Source organism: Halyomorpha halys, unplaced genomic scaffold, assembly GCF_000696795.3.
Source record: "Halyomorpha halys isolate HHAL.00 unplaced genomic scaffold, Hhal_1.1 Scaffold338.1, whole genome shotgun sequence".
In the NCBI taxonomy this organism is placed as follows: Eukaryota; Metazoa; Arthropoda; class Insecta; order Hemiptera; family Pentatomidae; genus Halyomorpha; species Halyomorpha halys.
This window is the reverse complement of record NW_027110850.1, coordinates 304,110-323,922: the sequence shown is the minus strand read 5'-3', so window position 1 is coordinate 323,922 and position 19,813 is coordinate 304,110. Positions and strand designations below refer to the sequence as shown.

The following is a 19,813-nucleotide window of genomic DNA, read 5'->3' as shown; positions in this document are numbered from 1 at the left end:
TGTTCGTAAACTGGTGGGGGGAGTTACGGACTGTCAGCTGACAGGTCCATATCAGCTGATCGAGAACAGCTGACCGATTGTATATATATAGACGGACAGGCTCCGCAAAGAGATCAGTCTTTGAGAGCACTTTAAGCGTTTCATTTTGCACTCCTCTTTCTTATTATTTTTAGTTTCTCACTTCAGTAAAAGATAACTTACAAAAACTGTAACATTACTGACGATTATTTTCTTTTATTATTTCTTATTAATTTTATACACCGTTAGATGAAAGCTATATCTTTATTTATGTATTCTACATTATATATTTGAATTTATATTATAACAGGAATTTTAGAAAACAATATACAGTACTTCATTGCTTTTCTCAACTTTTTGGTTTTTGGAGTTAATCGATGTGGCACTGAACGGCTCATATGGTGGATGAGGCAGGAGTTTGAACCCATGAAGTTCTTTAAACTCTTCTTTGGTTCGACGGGAAGTGATTGTTGATTGCTGAGGAGTAAGTGCGTGAGGGATGCTCTTTTTCACCTTCCCCATGGAGAGTAGAAGGCGACTAACAGTATCTTTCGACACACCACACTCCCTGCCGAGTTCGTGAGTACTTTTGGACGGATTTGACTTAACAGCTTCCTGAAGAACCTCATTAATATCCATTAATCCTTCCTTTCCAATGTCGTATCTCCACTGCTAAATTTTTCAAACCAACGCCGCGCAATGTGCTGGTCAACACACCTTCCCTTTCATATTTAATGATTTCAGGAGTTGCTTAAGCGGCTATAAATGTTTTTTCCAGTAATGCCTTAAAATTACGATACTTTTGTAGGATATATTTCCACTTTGAAACAAATAACTAAACTGAGGCTTTCTTTGAAGAAGTCGAATGAACTTAAATAAGCTAAGAGTATGTTCTAAAGGGATTATTAAGTATTAAACAGGATTAAAATATCTACAGTCCTTTGAAATCTTGAATTGGATAAAACGATTTTTTTTTTTTATACACCCCATTCCATATAGACTTGTGTAATGCTTTTTACTTCTAAAAGTAGGCCAATTATTGGTGAAGTAAGGAGTTGTTTCTCATGAAAGTTCGTGAAGAGCACACCATAATTTCCTACTTCTAGAAATATTGAATTTTGTATTCCAGCATTGATGTTTGTTGTGGTCTTCATAAACTTAATATTTGAAAACTAGGGACTAGAATAGGGGTGGGGAAGAAGTTATCATTTTATCCTCTAGAAACTAGGAAAGTTATTGGCAACACTGCCAAGAGGGGTAGGACTGTTGGGGGGAAAGGACGTTATTGATCCTGCCTTTATAAAAGTTTGGCTTGCTCATTGTTCCTTGTGCTTCCACAGGCATCTGAGCGACATTTTCGAAGAACATAAGTTTCAGATTATTTCTCTCTCATTTTTATAACAAATTATAATGTGAGTAATACTTTATTACGATGAAATATTAAAATGAAAAATAAAATAATATATGTGTGTGTTGCCGAACTCAGTCGAGTCTTGGGTTAAAAAAAGAGACACAAGAGAAAAATTTATATAAGTTACTATATTTTAAATTTAATATAATAACAGGTATTAGAACAATGCACGGTTAACAAGTTTTGGACCAAAAATAAAAATTAAATTGTTCTGTAAGAATATTTTTTTTTTTAACTTTCGAAAAAATTGGAGGTAGTGAAATTGAAATTCAGTGAATATAAATAACAGATTTTCCGAATTTCAGCAAAATATTCCACCGAGATCATTATCTGGTTCCTATTTGTTTGAACGACAAACTGTCCGAAAAATAGCCACTAATTTAGCTGCAACTATAAGTAAATGTAAATGAATTTATGTTAATAGATTCTCAAGAAAAAATGTTAAATAAAAAACATAAAAGTAAAAAGTTCCCTGAGTGTCCTTTGAAGATATTTCAAAATGGCTGCCCGATATTTATAGGAAAAATCTTCTAAAACATTACAAATAGCTACAATAGTATAATATATTACTTAATAGCGAAAATGGCCAAAATTAGCTATAGTTGAAACCAATAGTTAAAATAGTATAATATATTACTTAATAGCGAAAATGGCCAAAATTAGCTATAGTTGAAATATAGTTAAAATTGCCATGGATACGAACCTTATTCATGAATTAACCATTGATAAATAAATATCGTAACCAAGGCAATGTTAGCTATTAGTTTCAACTATAGCTAATTTTTGCTTATCTCTGCATGTCATAAGATTCACCTCGAGCCCAAATAGAGTTCTTTACATGTGAGCTCAGTTCGAAAGTGAAAATGAGCGTTAATTAATTTCTGTTTTTTTATTATTATTTGAAACTGTGAGAAAAAGGCGAAAGTAAAATGTTTACTATTCCCTGAGCGTCCTTCGGCTTATATGGAAGGTTTTTCAAAATGGCCGCTCTATATTGCCACTAATTTCTAAAGTATTACAAATAGCTAAAATAGTATAATATAATAAATTATAGTGGAAATATAAAAAAATTAGCTATAGTTGAAACTAATAGTTAAAATTGCCATGGATACGAACCTTATTCATGAATGAACCATTGATAAATAAATATCGTAACCATGGCAATGTTAGCTATTCGTTTCAACTATAGCTAATTTTTGCTTATCTCTGCATGTCATGAGATTCACCTCGAGCCCAGTTCAGCGTGCAAATGAGCGTTAATTAATTTCTGTTTTTTATTATTATTTAAAACTGTGAGAAAAAGGCGAAAGTAAAATGTTTACTATTCCCTGAGCGTCTTTTGGCCTATATGGAAGGTTTTTCAAAATGGCTGCTCTATATTGCCACTAATTTCTAAAGTATTACAAATAGCTAAAATAGTATAATATAATAAATTATAGTGGAAATATAAAATAATTAGCTATAGTAGAAACTAATAGTTAACATTGCCATGGATACGAACCTTATTCATGAATGAACCATTGATAAATAAATATCGTATCCATGGCAATTTTGGATATTAGTTTCAACTATAGCTAATTTTTGCTTATATCCGTTTTATACTTCATATTTGTATTATGAAGCCAAATAGAGTTCTTTATGTTAAATAATATTTATATTTCGGAGAATTATATCTCGGAAAATATTTGGCGTATGGTGTTACATGTGAGTACAGTTCGAACATGAAAATAATACATATAATATTTGAAACTGTTAGAAAAAGGCGAAAGTAAAAAGTTAACCATTCTCAGAGCGTCCTTTGGTATTATAGGAAGATTTTTCAAAATGGCCGCCCTGTATTGCCAATAACTTTCTAGAGAAATTGCAATTTATCCTAGAAGTACTTTTTTACTAATTTCTGTCGATTCTAATACTAAACTTCTTGAAAATGACTATGGAAAAATGTTGGGGATAGGTTGTCTTAAAATGCCTGACTTTTCAAAATGGTCACCCTATATTTATAGGCAATAACTTTCTTGATAAATTGCAAGTTACCCTAGAAGGACTTATGAACTAACTTCTGTGGATTATAATGCAAAAATGACGATGGAAAAATCTTTACCACTCCCTTGGTATGCGCAGACTTAAAATGTCAGATTATTTAATTTGGCCGCAGTATATTTTTTGGTCCGTTTCCAATATCTCCTAAGCTAGTACAAGTAGCTTAAATAAATAACTAATGATAGCTAACTTGTTTTTTTTCTATAATAATTGTTAAATATAAAAAATACCAGGATAATCCACAAGTTCAGAGATATTGTTGATTTTTGCGTGAAAAGGTTCGAGGAAGTTTGTGTATTTTGTAATTTCTTTTGAGATTACTGAACATAAGGATGAGGTTTCACCCCACTTTGCAGGACTGTCTGATGTACTGTTGTACAAAGCACAACTGAAAGAAAAAAATTGGCTATTTATTTTTTTTCTGTCAGTTGTGCTTTGTACAACCATCAGATAGCCCTGCAAAGTGGGGTGAAAGTTGGTCACAATAGTTTTCTTTTACTATTTCATTACCTTTATTGACTGCCACCCGTACTATCTTCCTCCAAGATAAATATTTAAATTTAAGTATACACTTGTTTCTGTTTTCTTTCATAATATGAAAAACCCCATACTTTTTACAAACCAGTGTATAATAAATCAAATATGAGCAGATTTCCAACTTTTTGGTTCTTTATTATATATTGTTTCCTCCCTAATGCTTCATAATATTATCTGCTCTTTATTCTAACAGTCTAATGAAATCGCAAGTTAACCTAGAAATACTTATAAACTAACTTCTGTGGATTCTGATGCGAAAATCTGGAAAATGGTGCTGGAAAAATCTTAACCACTCCCTGTGATGCATAACCTTAATACCTAGGACCTAGGAGGATTAACCTAGAAGAATTTGTTTACTTGATGTTTGATGGCTCATGTTTTGATTTTATTTTGAATTAGACATATTCTAAAAATATTACTGTGGAATGGGGTTATTTTCTTTATTGGGGTCAATGCACAGGCTATCCTAATGCTAGTAGGTAAGATGATCAATCATTCTTCTTAAGGGAGGACAGTACTTTTTAGTAGGGTAGTCTGTAGCTGAGGAAGTTAAGGTCTTTGCAATCAAAGCAGAGCTGCTGGTCCGAATCCGGCCTGAGGTGTGAACATTTATTTCTATGGTATTTCCATAAAATGAAAACTTAACTCTCCATGGTTAGAATAGGGTGATACCCTGTAGATAAACCCCCTATATGGCATAAATGACCAGGAAGAGGTCATTAAAAAAAAAGTCATTTTGTTGATAATGCCCTTCCTCCTACCTGTCTTTCTTTTTGATATTTTAAGACTAATCTGTTAATCTCTGTAATCAGATATGTCACACTAAACCATAAGTGTCAAGTGCAGCAGTTCAGAAAGATGCAATTAGACCCTGGAACTAATGCAGCAGTTTTTTCAATTGGTAATGATTTTTTGAGAAATGAGAAATCAAGATTGAAAGATAAATTAACAAAAAATATTCACTCAATGGAAAAATACTCTTTTAATTAAACAATTAAAAAGGATATAAGTATAATTATTCTATTTTTGTTTGAATTAATAAAATGTTTCATTTATTTATGTTTTATTTTTTTCTTAAATTTTTTCATCCTCTTCATTGTAAAAAATTGTTCATCTTATGGTAGGGCCTATATGGCTACTATGCTTAAATACATCTTATGTACCACTATTAAAGCAAAATGATATATGATCATCAATACATTAAATTAGATATATATAATAGCACCTAAATTAACTTATATTTCACCAGCATGAAGGATAAATTAGGAAAGTTTCAGGAAAATGTGATATATAGGACAAATTACAAAAATTGTGACCTAAGGTATATAGGAGAAACTTCTGAAAAAACTTAAAACCAGGTTAAATCAACACTAAAATAATCGTAAAAATAGAAAAATGTAACAAAACTGGCAGATCATGGCATAGGGAAAAATCAAAGGTTTGTTTTTAAAAATGCCATGACATTAGAAAATAAAAAAAATAACCAAAAATATAAAATTAAAAGAAGCTATCTATGTAACAGAATATATTAAAAATACAGTTAATTAAATAACTTATTAAAAAAATATATATAATAAACAAATTACAGTTACTATAGTCTATAATTTATCAAATATATTTTGAATTAAAGATTAGAAAAAGACATTGTTATTTTAGTTCAAAACAAAAACAAGGAACAATCTTGGTCAATAATATAACAATGATAGTAGAGGATTTAAAAGAGATATAAGTTAGGTCCAATAGTCCAACCAGTTATGTGTGATAGTGAAAATAGAATACTTTCAAGTAGTGTACATTGTAAAATGTTTTAATTTAGAATTGAAATATAGATTTATGGATATTTATCAAAATGACAAAGTAACTACTGATAAGGTAAAAAAAAAATTAGGTATTTAAAAAGCAATATTTATGCTTAAACAAAGTTGTTTATTATATAAAATAGTAAGCTTATTGCAGTTTGTTGATGGGGGAAGAGCTCTGAGACATAGATGAAAAAATGTATGCAATAAATATACAGAAAGAATCCCCATTAACCAGGGCTCTATTAACTGAGGTTCCAATTAACCGGGGTTCTGAGGGGCAAATTTTTATTTTACATGTATATTATTTATTTATTTTTAAAAATAAATACACAAGATTATTTTTAATGATTACAGACTTGTTAATTATGTATTGTTCTTAAAAATAATAAATAGAAATACCGGGTTGGTATCATATGAATGAGATGTCATTTATAAAAATGTTTATTGTTTGGTCAAAAAAATTTAATTCAACTCCCGATCAAATTTATAATGCGGATGAATCGGGATTGTTTTAGAAAGTGCTTCCCTCAAGCTCAATACGAAAAATATGCTCCTGGTCAATACATGTGTAAAAACATGCATGCATTCACTCTTATGTATTTTTTATTATCATAATTCAATGTATATAAAACTTTTGCTTGCTTATAAAAGTAGTTTTCTGCAGTTTTTTTTTTTTAAATTAACCTTATCTATCACATTAAGTCAATAAAATTTTGTAATTGGATTATCTGGGGTTTTTGATCATCCATTAACCCCCATACTCATCATTGCTCTAGATAACAGGGTTTCTACTGTATCAAGATATTAATATGAAGGAGTTTTCACAAAAATATCTAATATAATGTAATTTTTGTTTATCAAAAGAGTTTTTAGTTTAAGCTTAATGATTCATTATCAATCGTTATGAGTAATATAAAGCCAAAAAAAAAAAAAAACTAAATTAAAATAAAATTTAATTTAGTAAATATAATAATATGTATATTGTTGTCAAATGTATTTGAAATTTACTGAGACTTATACTTTTACTTGTTCTTCAAATTAACCCAATCAAGTCTTTAAGCCTTCAACTTAACACAATCAAGAGTTAAAAACTAATATAATACAAATATATATCTCGATATCTATATTTAAAAAATATTAAATAGGTTTAATTATATTATTTATTTACTAAATACATTTTAACAGCAATAATTATGGTTGTTAAAGGAATTACACCTTCTAATTGTAAATAACTAATAAACTAAGAATATTATAAAAAAAAAATTGTTAAGCTTACGTTTTAAATACCTCACAACTCTATTTTAAATAATAATTACAATACTTAGTATTTAAAATATATTTAATATTTTAGCTTTATTTACTAGATTAGTAGTGCATTTATTTAATGAGTTGAAGTTAATAACTCTGAATTATTAAATTTCTTAATTTTAATTTATCAGTTAAAATGTTTTGGGACCATGGCACCATCATTTGGTACTCTAAATACAAATTAACATGCATACAACAATAAAATTATTCAACAACAAAAATTTATTTTGAAAAATTACCCAAACATAATTATTACCTCGTATTTCAAATTTTGTAATTAATCTGGCCTCCTTATTTAGTCCTATGTATATAAAAGTCAAAATAATCATTATTTCTGTCTGTTCATTTTAAAATTAAGTAATAAATAAAATTTCATAAATAAAATAAGTCTAATTAAATTTCTGAATAGAATCTTTTAATTTAAGACTTGAATTAAGGTTATCCTTACAAAAATGATGACAAATGATTAAAATCTGCACGAATTATATCCAATCGCTATTCTTTAAAAAGATGAAAAGTCTATTAACAACTTTTTTATAACATATTTACAATACATCACTACTATATTAAAATTTATAATTCTATACTGATGTTTATAGAATTATTATACGTAGTTTATAATCTTATATTTCTAGAATATTTAGTGGTATAAAGGACGAATACTCTCTCTTTTTGCTTACTATATTTTCATGTCTCCATCTTGTTTACAGATATAATCTATATATACCTACATTTTGACAATTACATAATGCTTATCGATACAAAATTACTTATTATATACATATAAATATATGTATGAAGTATTAAAAATTAATGGATATGTGAAATGGATTTAGATCATTTAGAAGAAATGGACAGGCTTGGATATATAGATAACTCCATCTATTGGCATTTGTTTCAACTTAATAGAGGTTATTTCATCAATTAAATCAGTTAGTATGGTATTGACAAAGACCACAGCTTATTTTGGTGTAAAAAAACTTTTTTCAAATTTTCGGCACCTAATTCCCATCACTTTTTTTGTATTCCCATTATATTTAATTTGTATTTCTCTTTTTTGTCTTGCCTCATTTTTCTTAGACAATATCCTTAAAGACCTATTAATTAGTGAGTTAGTGTAAGATAAATAGTTAATGGTATGTAACAGACTGTAGGAAGTCCAGCTGGTGTTTAATTAAGGTAATAAATAGTAAACAAAATTTATTTATTAATAAACAATTTAAAAAAAAGATTTTTTTTTATTAATAAATTATTTATTGTTATTTACAACTGCATAAAAATATGTACAACTAGTAAATTTGCTATAAGTTATAAAATGACATGATACAAAAACGTGGAGAATCTACCCATTGATAGAATTCCACTATAAAAAAAAATTGAAAAAAAGTTTCTTTTTTTTTTAAATTATAATTTGTTTTATATAATTTTTTACACTCTTTCTATTTATATTCTATTGTTCTATCACATTTTACCATGTATGTATTTTGTTTTCATTTAGACTTGATGGAGCCCTGTAAAAAGGGGTGAAATGATTGTTACTAATAATTATTTTTTTTCTGTTTTGAACCTTTATTGACCATAACCTGGACCATCTTCCTACAATCTATTGTTGTCATAGTTTATAATTATTCGTGTTTCTCCAACCAATTGTAGTTGTACTTAAGGCTTAAGAGACTGTCTGGAAACATGTACAATGCATTTAGACAGTTTATAGATTTAGACGTATGTAAACACTTGAATACCTTTTCTTAGTTGCTTGAAAGGCTATTGAACTAACAAATTGATTATTAGTAGTAATTATGCGTTTTGTTTCACAAGTATGCATAATATTAAATTGTGACAAACAATTGTATTGTTCATAAATGCAGAGAAAGGTTTGAATCAATAAATAAAATAAAGTTGGTTGCTAATGCTGGCTGATGTAGTTGGGATTGATTCTAAGGAGGTTATAATTTTTTAAGAAGCAATTAGTCATTCTCTGATTTGGGTACTATTTCAGTTACATAGCTTTTTAGGAATGATCCCCCTATGAATGTGAATGATTCTATTTGAGGTCAACATTTCCTTTTCACTTTGAGATTCTATTCATTAACTGTTATCTATCAGTCTTGTGTGAGGATTCCAAGTTAGTTGATTGTCTAGATGTAGTCCAAGGTAGCAGATCTGTTCTACGGGGTAAGAGCAACATTATTAAAGTATACTGTAGGGCAGTCGACAGAGGACAATCTTGGTTTACTTCAAAAGAAACCAGTACTATTGACTTGAACTAGATAACAGTAGTTATAAAATACATAATGCTTGTTTGTCATTCCCTAACTTTGTCACAAAGCTGAGGCTGAGACTTACAAGTCAATAGTTCTGGTTTCTTTTGAAGTAAACCTTAGGAAAAATGGTTGAAATTTTATATATAATCTTTTCACTATCTAGAGATTGGTTATTATTATTTAAATAAAATAAAGTATATCCAATTTAAGTGTGATAAGAATTGATAATAGTATTAAATTGATTTGTAATTAAAAGTTTTAATATTTAATGTAAAGAGTAACAAAATAGGGTAATTTTTACTGAAATTGATAAACTGGGCAGAATAGCCCACAAAAAGTTTTTAAATTATTGATGTGAGCATAAATTTGTATTTAAGATTGTCCTTTGTCGACTGCCCTACAGTATACTTTAATAATGTTGCTCTTACCCCGTAGAACAGATCTGTTACCTTGGACTACATCTAGACAATCGACTAACTTGGAATCCTCACATTAGACTGAAAAAACAGGAAACTTCTCATTGATTTTGACTATTACAGTACTTACGGGACTAACAGTCTATACTTCCAATCCACTACAAAAACTGATGACTATAACAAGCCCTATTTCAACAAATGAAGTTGATCTTTGGGGCTCCTCTAAACCTTTGAATTCCTCTTGTATCCAATCAATATTTTGTGATTATATTTTGTCAAATATCATGAAAACTATTACTCCTACGAAGATAAACGTAATAAATTACATTACAGTACATTAAGCTACTAGCTGTAATTGGAGTGCTAATAGACATCTGTAGTCGAATGGAAAAATGTTTATTTTTATTGGTGGTCAGTCTCTAATAGGTATAAAAGCAATACTCATAAGACTTAAGTTTTGTACATAATAGTTTCATAGTATTCATATGGAAATTCATAGATGACTAAAGAGTGTCAATGGAAAAACAAATATTTTCTTTTCTTTCAATATTCACTATTAGGACCCCTTAACTTTGACAAGTGGCATTCTCAATTGGTTATTCGGAACACTAATATTTGAGGCATTCGATTGTTAAATATGGTAACTGCAAAAATTAAAACTTTTACTATATTAAATTGTTTCTTAATTGTATTAGTAATCTTTTGCCTTCAACCAGCAGGCACTTGCCATAACCTAATATCAACATTATTCTCTTAAGAAAACAAATTTTCTGAAAATTCTTTCAACAAATTCTGAAATAACCCTTAAAAAGGCTAGTGATGCCAAAAATTCCGATTGATAAAAAAATTCATTTTCTATATTTTACACCCGAATGCTTCCTCATTTGTGAAATTAATTAACAAACGAGGCATTATTTATCTTCTTTCATACCCTAAATATTTCATTAAAAAAGAGAATGATAGTATATTCATCCTCCACTCAAAATTAAGTGAAGTATCAGATGATGTGATGAGTGCAGGTCTTGCAGTACAGGTCTTACCCCCTGGCTACTAACTCCAAGGACCTGAGTTTGAATCCGGCTGGGCAGAAAATTGTTTTCTGTTGCACTGTAGCCGTGAGTCAACTATTGTGGGTTCTGGAGCCCTCCTGGGGTCTATCCAGCCTCCTAAATTGGATAAAAATCTGGCGGTCGAGCGTGATTCTGACCAAATCACCTCCTTGCACAACCGTTGGTCTAGTATCAGTACCCCCATACAAAGTACTGAACCCCAGGCCCTTCATGGGTTGTAGCGGTACAGATTTAATTTTTAATTTAATCAGATGATCTAACAAGTCTCTACTTGCCAATTTAATATTTTTCTTGAAGCCACAAATAACATGTTCAAAATAATATATATATATATATATGACATTGGATATTATGCTCTTTGCTGGGATTTATTATCGCAATAGATGTGAATAATAGTGAAAAAGTGAGAGTTTTTCTTTTTCATTGCTTTGGTTCTTTTATCTTTTTTATTATATTTTTCTTCTTTCTATACTTAATTTTTTTTTTTTTTTTGTTAATCACTCTTTTTTCTCTTTCTTCCTTTTCTATCCTTTTATTATTTTTTGTTTTTATATATTTTCTCTTTAAACACAATGTGACTTTCCTTTTTTTTTTTCTTTATTTTTCCCCTCTTCAACATAAATAAAAAACATACCCAAAATACAAGATATGGCTAATATTCATTTAAATAAATTGAATATGAACTCGTAATATATTAATAAATATATACACAAATAAAAAATAACAAGTGAAATATGCAATGTATGCGTGTCATCATCCAACTGGATGATTCTATTACTTATCAGTTTCCATGCATGTGATGGTGGATGATTTCCAGGAAATCAAGTATTATATTTTCTGTTATCTTTGCCACATCCTGAAAATTGACCCCTTCTCCCTCCCCCCTCCCGAGTTCCTCCATGAAGCAAAGAAGAAGTTCTATTTCATTTTATCACTCTTTAGTAGTATATGTTACTCTCCAAAATACAAATTTTTAAGAATTAATATCACAAAAATAATAATACTAAGTATTAACCTGCCTCAGAATATTGTCAAAGATTATTCTCTGAAGGTAATACAAAAAAAAAAAAAAAAAAAAAAGAACCAACTTTATTTTCAACAAATTTTGATAGCTAAATAGTACTAAATTGGGAAAATGATCAATAAAATTCACATCTATACATCTTTTTTATAGAATGCTCTAGAAGAAACAACTATACTCAAGAGATTTTAACAAGCCTAGGAAAAGTTTCAAAACATGTAAAGTAGATACAAAAAAAAAAGTGAAAAACTAAGGACATGCCGAAAACAAGTTAATACCTGATTTCTAAGATGTTTAAACTATAAAACAATATCCAAAATTGCAAAACAACAGTTGTCTCACAATCTCCATTTTCAAACGGAAAAAAATCATGTAGCAGCTTTGATACAAAATGTTGTTTTTAGGATCAATTTGTCTCTTGATTGTCTATGTAGAACCACTCCATTGTGTATAGACACTGTCTAGATCAGTGATTCCTAAAATGTTTTTGCTAACTGGACTCTCCTTCCCTCTCCCCCGACCATCTTCACATATCTTTACTATAGTTGAATATGTAGGCACTGCATATTTGCTATTTTAATTTTTTGTAATTTTATTTTGGTCCATCACTAGCATCATATGATAACTATCCTCTAGTCAATAATAAATAAATAATGCACTACTTTCTAGTAATTTTAATTGATTAACCTTTAGAACGATATTTTTGAGATTTAATAATATGAATATACTAGACAAATTGGTTCATTGTATTGCTTTTGTTATCTTTCCATGAACCTAAATGATATGATAAATTTTATGTTAACAGTTTCAAGACATGGCTCCACGAGAGAATTCCCAGCAACAATTGAAAAATTTTCCCTCTTTTTTCCAAAGCATTCCCAGCAGCAAGCTGTGGTCAGGTGCAGCCTATGGTATGGTAGCAAACATCTACAGTCCTCCCACTGTCAGCGACATGGAGCTGAGCAGTCCACAGTTTCTACTGCTAGCGCTGGTCAACTCATTGGTGACAGGAGATGTAGCACTATGTATATCGTTAGCTGACATCTGCTACCAGATTGAAATGTTACGGTCAAGACACTATAAAATATGGCTTATAGAAGACTTCATTTTCCCACAATCTGATATACAGAAGGCTGTGACTTTGCTCGCTGAACTGATAGCTGAGGGTACCCTGGAGTTGCCTTCTCATGTGCTCAGAATAATGACAGCTCTTGCCAAAAAGTATGGAACCAATGATGTGGAGCTCACAGCTTTATCGGAGGTATTTCTTGTAATTATTTTAATATTTTAATATTTCTTGTAATTATTACTTGTATTTCAAATGATAATATATTACCATCAATTCGGGTTTATTACCTTACAGTTTATATTTATTTATGCATGTCATAGCTTTCATTGTCCAGCACCATATATCTCTGTATTAAACAATTTTAAACAAGTTACTATTACACTACTACAAAATTAATTTACAATATTATATATTTTTTTATGTAATTTATATTTTTATAATGCAAATTATTCATAAGAAATTATACCTTTGAATTTTATTCTCCATACTTCAAAATGACATGCATAGACTTTAAAAATATCAAAATCTTATATCAGGCAGAAGACATTGGAGTCAATTTATATTGCAGTTAGTCAGGATAAAGTGTTTAACTCAAAACAGGTAGCTGCCCACATACCTAAACACTATTTCTGGTACTTGTTAATTAATTTGTGTCTCCAAACTAGAATAATAATTTATTTAATATTACAATATATGTCCATTATTTTGTTATTGAAAACTATTGATATTCATTTTAAAAAGTAATCTTATAATGCACACATTAAAAAGCATTTTTCACAAGGTTAATGATGAGAAATCGGCAATCGGGTTCCTTCAGGATAAAGAACTTTTACCATTAATGAAGGTATGTTCAAACAACCATGGAATTTAAAAAAATATAATGGTAATGCTATAAACAAAATTGTAGGAAAAGAATTGGAATAAGGACTGAAATTTGGTTTGCTGATTCCAAACTTTCTAAACTTACTTTGGAATCAGGACTTTATTTATTCATAGTTTGAGCAATGACAAGTATAAAATATTGTTTAAAACATTTAGAAATGTCTGGAATAATTACATTCGTGAAGTGTGTATATGGAAAATTGAAAAAAAATCACACTTGTATTGGAGGAGATGGTAAATTTGTGAAAATAAACAAAAGTTTATTTATAAAAAGGTAGTATAACGTAGGACCTTCCTCAACAATGGATTTTTGGAGGGCTTTGTCGAGAACCAATGAATATTTTATAGAATTAGTTTAAGACAGACTAGAATCCACATTGTCAGAAGTAACTGAAAGAAGAATACATCCGAGTTGTGTAGTTGAATTAAATTTGTGGAAAGAATGCATGAATTTATACAGAATCGGCTACAAACATCAAACTGTAAAGCATAAATATCACTTTGTTGAACCAAAGATATAAGCGACTACACCAAAAATCAAAAGATTATGGGGATTAGCAAAATGTGGAAATAAAAGAAGAGGAACAAAGCGGAATTTCCTAGCATTTTTTTTAGCAGAATTCATATACTCCCCTCAACTAAGAAAAAAAAAAGAGTAATAATCTCAAATTGATATAAAAGATTTCGGTTAGGATTGATTAAAAGTTAGATTTATTTACTTGAGCATGAGTGTTTTTAATATTTTAATTTATAAGAAGTGGTGATGTTATAATTAACGGTTACCCTATTCATATATTATTATAAATAATAAAATTCTAGAATTTTAGAAAAATAAATAGTAGTATTTTTGACGAAACTCGGTAGAGGTAGATTAATCAGGAAATATTAGTTCAGACATGTACAGAGACAATGAAGTTAGTTGTTATAATATCATGATTTAATTTTGTAGTATTGGGTAATTTCATTTGAAATTTAGTTTTTATTATTCCAGAAATTCAAAGTGGGATTAATGGAATTATGTTATTTATTACTTTTATTCAGTTACCAACCTGCACTCAACGCCACAACCCCTGATGAAGACCTGAAACTCAGGTCGAAACGTTGGCATAAAATAAATAAATATGGTTTTGTTTATTTATGTTGTTCCTTGCTGACCGCACCCCCCGACAAACTTCTCCAAGAATTATTACTTTTATGTTTATGGATTATAATGAGCCATTATTAATCCTCTCTTTTTTATAATTTTTACTAGCATTCCAATGTATTGTAATTTTTTAGTTTGCCATCAAATATGACTATGTCAAAGTCAGATGAGAGGAGGCACAAACAAATAAGTTTTTGTTTATTTGTATACTGTGTATACTGCCCTGCTAACCATTTTCTCCTCATTGTTACGGCGGGTAGAGGTTCAAAAGGAACCTTTACTAGCCCAACCGTGAAAAGAAAAGAAATGGTCGAATTTTGTTATTTTTTATTTTTAAATAAGTAAACATAACAAAAGTAAAATATACAAACTAGGAAAAAAAAGAAAGCTTAATAATATTACAAAATAAAATTAATTGAAAAAAAAATATATACAAACTAGAGAAAAAGTCTTATATCACCGGTGATTGGTGGGGCCCTGGTTGTGGTTGTTCTGAGTGGATATTCTCGTGGAAAAGTAGATCGACAAAAGGGATGTATGTCCGCCCGCCTTGTCCTCTTGGAGGATGAGTTGAAGAAGTCCGCCACCGTGGCTAAGATGATTTAGCTGGCGAAGATGGCCAGAATGCTGGTAACTACGAGAGCGTAGTGAGGAGATAACGGAGACAATGTGTGTGCACACGTAGAGGCGCTAAGAAGACATCTGTCTGTTTGCAGTATAAAAAACAACAGACGGCGGATTTGATTTGTTTTTTATATCATCAGTCACATAGTCGATTACCGACCATATGTTGGCCGCAACACTCATATATTGAATTATGTAGTTCTTTTGTCGGCCTAAGACTCCCATTAGCCTAACCATGGTAGGGAGTCAAGTTTTTCATTTTATGGGACCGCCGCTTAATGAAGAAGTCAATGCCCCAGGCCAGATTCGAACCGGAGCCGCCCGTAGATCTCAAATTGATAGACCTGCACCTATCCACCTGAGCTACAGATGGCCCAAATTATGTAGTTAGGTTTGTTTGTAAATATTTTTTTCATTCAAATTAATAAATAAAATTTGTTGATTTCATAATAAGTGAATAATGAACTAGTTTTATAAATATATTTTTAAATTTTAAATGAAAAAAATATTTACAAACAAACCTAACTACATAATTCAATATATGAGGAGAAGGGATCAGGGGTGCGGTAAGCAAAAAAACAAAACACAAATAAACAAAAACTTATTTATTTGTGCCTCCTCTCATCCGACTCTGACTTCTTTCATCAATAATTCTCCAGCCCAGACTTCTATATCTTCCATATTATCATTATCTGTTCAAGATTTTTCCACTCCAATCCCATCTAACTTAACTTTCTTGTTCCTTAAATCATCTTTCCCTAATTTCAAATCTCAAATAAATTCCCTGTTCTCTCTATAAACACTTGGCCCACAATTTAGAACTTTTTTTTAGGCACAAAAAAAATAAGTTTTTTTATATAATATAATATGGAATAAAGTAAAATTAAAGACAGTTTCCTGCTGTTTTAAAACATGAGGCCATATTCTGTCCCATCTACGGATACAATTATTATCATTATTATTCTTCTTCTGGCATTACACTGCCTACAAGAACCTAGGCCAACCAATCTCCATGTTTTCTTACTCTCTCCCTCAATCTCTGAACATTTAACTGCCTTAGATCCTACTCCATATTGTCTAACCATCTGATCTGTGGATGTCCTCTTTTTCGTTTTCAATACTGTTTCATCGATAGCATCTTTTTGGGTATCTTTTCATCAGACATCTGCTCTACATGTCCTATTCATCTTATTCAAGCTCTTTTCACTAATGCTATGATGTTAGGTTCTCCCAAACCCAAACAGGGCAATCATTAGGGTTTGTAAACATTAACTTTTTTTTCACTAAACTAATTCATTTAATAATAAGTGAATTCCTAATCAAGATTCATAACTATGGTTAAATAAAAGTATTAAACTTCTGATTTTAATTATGTTGATACAAATTACCATAAATTTACATTGTGTTCTAACATCAATTATAAATTTGATATTTGTTTCAGGAAGACCTCAGTGATTTGGCGATTCGACTGGAAAATGCTGTGGCTAACAACAGTCCTGGAGATATTATTGAAATCGCCCTAGAAGGAGGAGATGTGAATGGGTTGACCGAGTCTGGGGACAGCCTTATCCATTTGGCAGCAAGGGCTGGCAACTGTGCCTCCATTTCTGCTCTTAGTTTCCTGAAGGCTGACCTGGAATCTACAAACTCCGAAAATGCCACTCCACTTATGGAAGCTGTGAAGAATAACAATGTGTCTTCTGTCAAGGCTTTGTTAATGATTGGTGCTAAATTTGATCAGTGTTTTTACAGAGGAGACACCTACCTCCATATTGCTGCTGCTGGAAGTAACAATGGAGCATTGGAAGCCCTACTTGAAACCAGATTGGATGTGAATAAAACAAACTACTTCGGAGAAACTTCACTAATTGTAGCAATCCAAGCTGGTAATATCCTCGGTATGAAAATACTGCTGGAGAAAGGAGCAGACAGTAATATTGTACCAGATTCAGGAAAGAGTCTAATTGAGATTATTTTAGAAACTCGTAATCCTGAAATATTAAAATCGTTTTTGAAAAGTAAAGTAGCTTTTAAGTCAAGTGACACAATACTGCATTCACTAGCTCATTTGAATGCTGAAACGCTTGATGAAATTAAATATAAAAAACTCCCAGAAAACAATAAAAATGGTCTGACACCATCACATGTTGTAAGAATGCTCATCCAAAAAGGGGTTGATGTAAACTTAAAAACTAAAAGGGGTAAAACAGCATTGCATCTTGCATCAGCTGAAGGATCTCTTGAGCTTGTGAAGGCTCTGGTTCAGCATGGAGCTGCTGTAAACTCACTCAATGATAGAGGCACTTCTGCATTGATGGTTGCATGTGCAAAATCAAAGGAAAACATTGTAACATTCTTATTGTATAACGGAGCCAATCCCAAGATCAAAGACGAAGAAGGTCGGACCCCACTTCATTATGCAGCTGAAGGAGGCTGTGTTGGGCTAGTGACAGCTTTGCTTAGTGCTGGAGCCAGGATTGATGACCAGGATAACAAAGGTGAAACACCAGCATTTGTCGCAGCCATGAATGATAAACCAGCTGTCCTGCAGCTACTTGTGGAGAGTGGAGCTGACCTTTATCTGAGAGACAGTAACGGTGATGGGATGATTCATTGTGTAGCCAGAAGTGGACTCACTGATGTCATGGAAGTGTTGCTAGGTGTGAAAGAGCTGGTAAGCATGAAAGGAAATTACCAGAACACTGCCTTACATTATGCAGCACAGGAAGGACACGCTACAGTGGTAAAAGTACTCCTTGAGGCTGGGGCATCAGATGAATATAACCAGAATAAAAGAACTCCAATATCTTTGGCAGCACAGAATGGGCACACTAATGTAGTGAACAAGCTCGTTGATGGTTTGGTAAGCTTTAGGGCACCAGATGAGAAACAATGGACTACCTTACATAATGCAGCAGAAGGAGGGCATGTTGACGTGGCAATGACTCTGCTCGAATCCGGGGTAGAGGCAGATGTGACATGTGAGAAACAGTGGACTGCCTTACACCTTTCCGCAGAAAAAGGACATATTGCTGTAATTGGAGATCTACCTTATTGTAGGGCAACAGTAGATTTGAAAGATGAGAGACAATGGACTACTTTACACCAAGCATCAGAAAGAGGATATACTGAAGTGGTAAGAGCTTTGCTTGATGTTGGGGTAGCGGTGGATAGCAAAAATGATAAACAGTGGACTGCCTTACATTGTGCAGCGCGGGAAGGGCACTCTGCAGTGGTGTCATTACTGCTAGATAATGGGATAGCAGTTAATATCAAAGATCGGAGGCAGAGAACTGCCTTGTACTGTGCAGTAGAAGGCGAACACACTGAAACAGTCAAATTACTATTGGACCGCGGGGCTGACCCAACAGCTAGGACAGATTGGGGGAGCACTTCACTAATGTTAGCATCTAGATTAGGCTGCTTGATCATAGTACAACTGCTCGTTGACCATGGTGCTGCAGTGAATGATAGAGATAGTAATAGACTGACTGCCCTAGGCTGGACTGATGAAAAAGTCAATCCTGCTGTAGCAATTTATCTGAGGTCCAGGGGTGGGGTTAAGTGATATCAATGGTCAGTGAAAAACATTTGTGAATAATTTATATATTTTACAATTTATTAAAGATTTTTTTACTTTTTAACTGTTTTGTAAAATACCTTGCTTCCATTAATATATCTGTAACATTTTGATTAGTAAAAATGAAAAATAAATATATCTGAAGACTACAGCGAAAAATACAATGTGCAAAACATTTTCAGGAGAGTGACCTTTACCTGGGAAACTGATTCAATTAAACAGGGATTCTGAGTCCTTCAAGATCTTTTTCCTCCTGTTTTGACTTTACCATCATATCCCTCATTAAAAAATCTATCAGAAACTGTTATTACTCATTATTAATAAAAAATAGAGCTACTTCGTTTTCCTGAGTAGTATTTAACTATTTTGATTATCGAAAAAATTTCTATAATAGTAGTTTCCTTAAGCTAAATGTTGTTTGTTCTTTTTCCAAATCACCCTAACACATGGTAGGCCACATCACATCATATATTCCCCATGTATTTTTATGCCTTAATTTGTCTACCTCATTTTGTTTTAATGTGTTTATCAATTTGTCATCTGCACCCTTTCCTTGATACTCTTCCTCCTGGAATTATTTTTAAATATCTAATCCAGTGGTTCCTATTTGAAGCAATCCAAGCTGGT

General features: G+C 31.2%; 1 protein-coding gene across 2 annotated transcripts; it reads left to right on the top strand.

The window, feature by feature from the left end:
- Positions 1–1,322: 1,322 nt before the first annotated feature.
- LOC106681448 (serine/threonine-protein phosphatase 6 regulatory ankyrin repeat subunit B) lies at positions 1,323–19,673 on the top strand. Of its 2 annotated transcripts, none has more exons than XM_014421772.2 (3): positions 1,323–1,430; positions 12,693–13,148; positions 17,048–19,672. In XM_014421772.2, exons 2-3 carry the CDS (start codon positions 12,702–12,704, stop codon positions 19,172–19,174), a joined length of 2,574 nt encoding a protein of 857 aa, XP_014277258.1. In that variant the 5' UTR covers positions 1,323–1,430; positions 12,693–12,701; the 3' UTR covers positions 19,175–19,672. The 2 variants fall into 2 exon arrangements, with proteins under 2 accessions (XP_014277258.1, XP_014277257.1); XM_014421771.2 differs by lacking the exon at positions 1,323–1,430 and adding an exon at positions 5,778–5,878 and having other exon boundaries at positions 17,048–19,673.
- The last annotated feature ends 140 nt before the right edge of the window (positions 19,674–19,813 follow it).

Excerpts from the sequence above, each read along its gene's own strand:
- LOC106681448 (XM_014421771.2), top strand. The coding sequence starts at position 5,840 with ATGGATATTTATCAAAATGACAAAGTAACTACTGATAAG. Across the intron at positions 5,879-12,692 it reads ACAAAGTAACTACTGATAAG|TTTCAAGACATGGCTCCACG; the intron begins GTAAAAAAAAAA and ends TTATGTTAACAG. Across the intron at positions 13,149-17,047 it reads AGCTCACAGCTTTATCGGAG|GAAGACCTCAGTGATTTGGC; the intron begins GTATTTCTTGTA and ends TATTTGTTTCAG.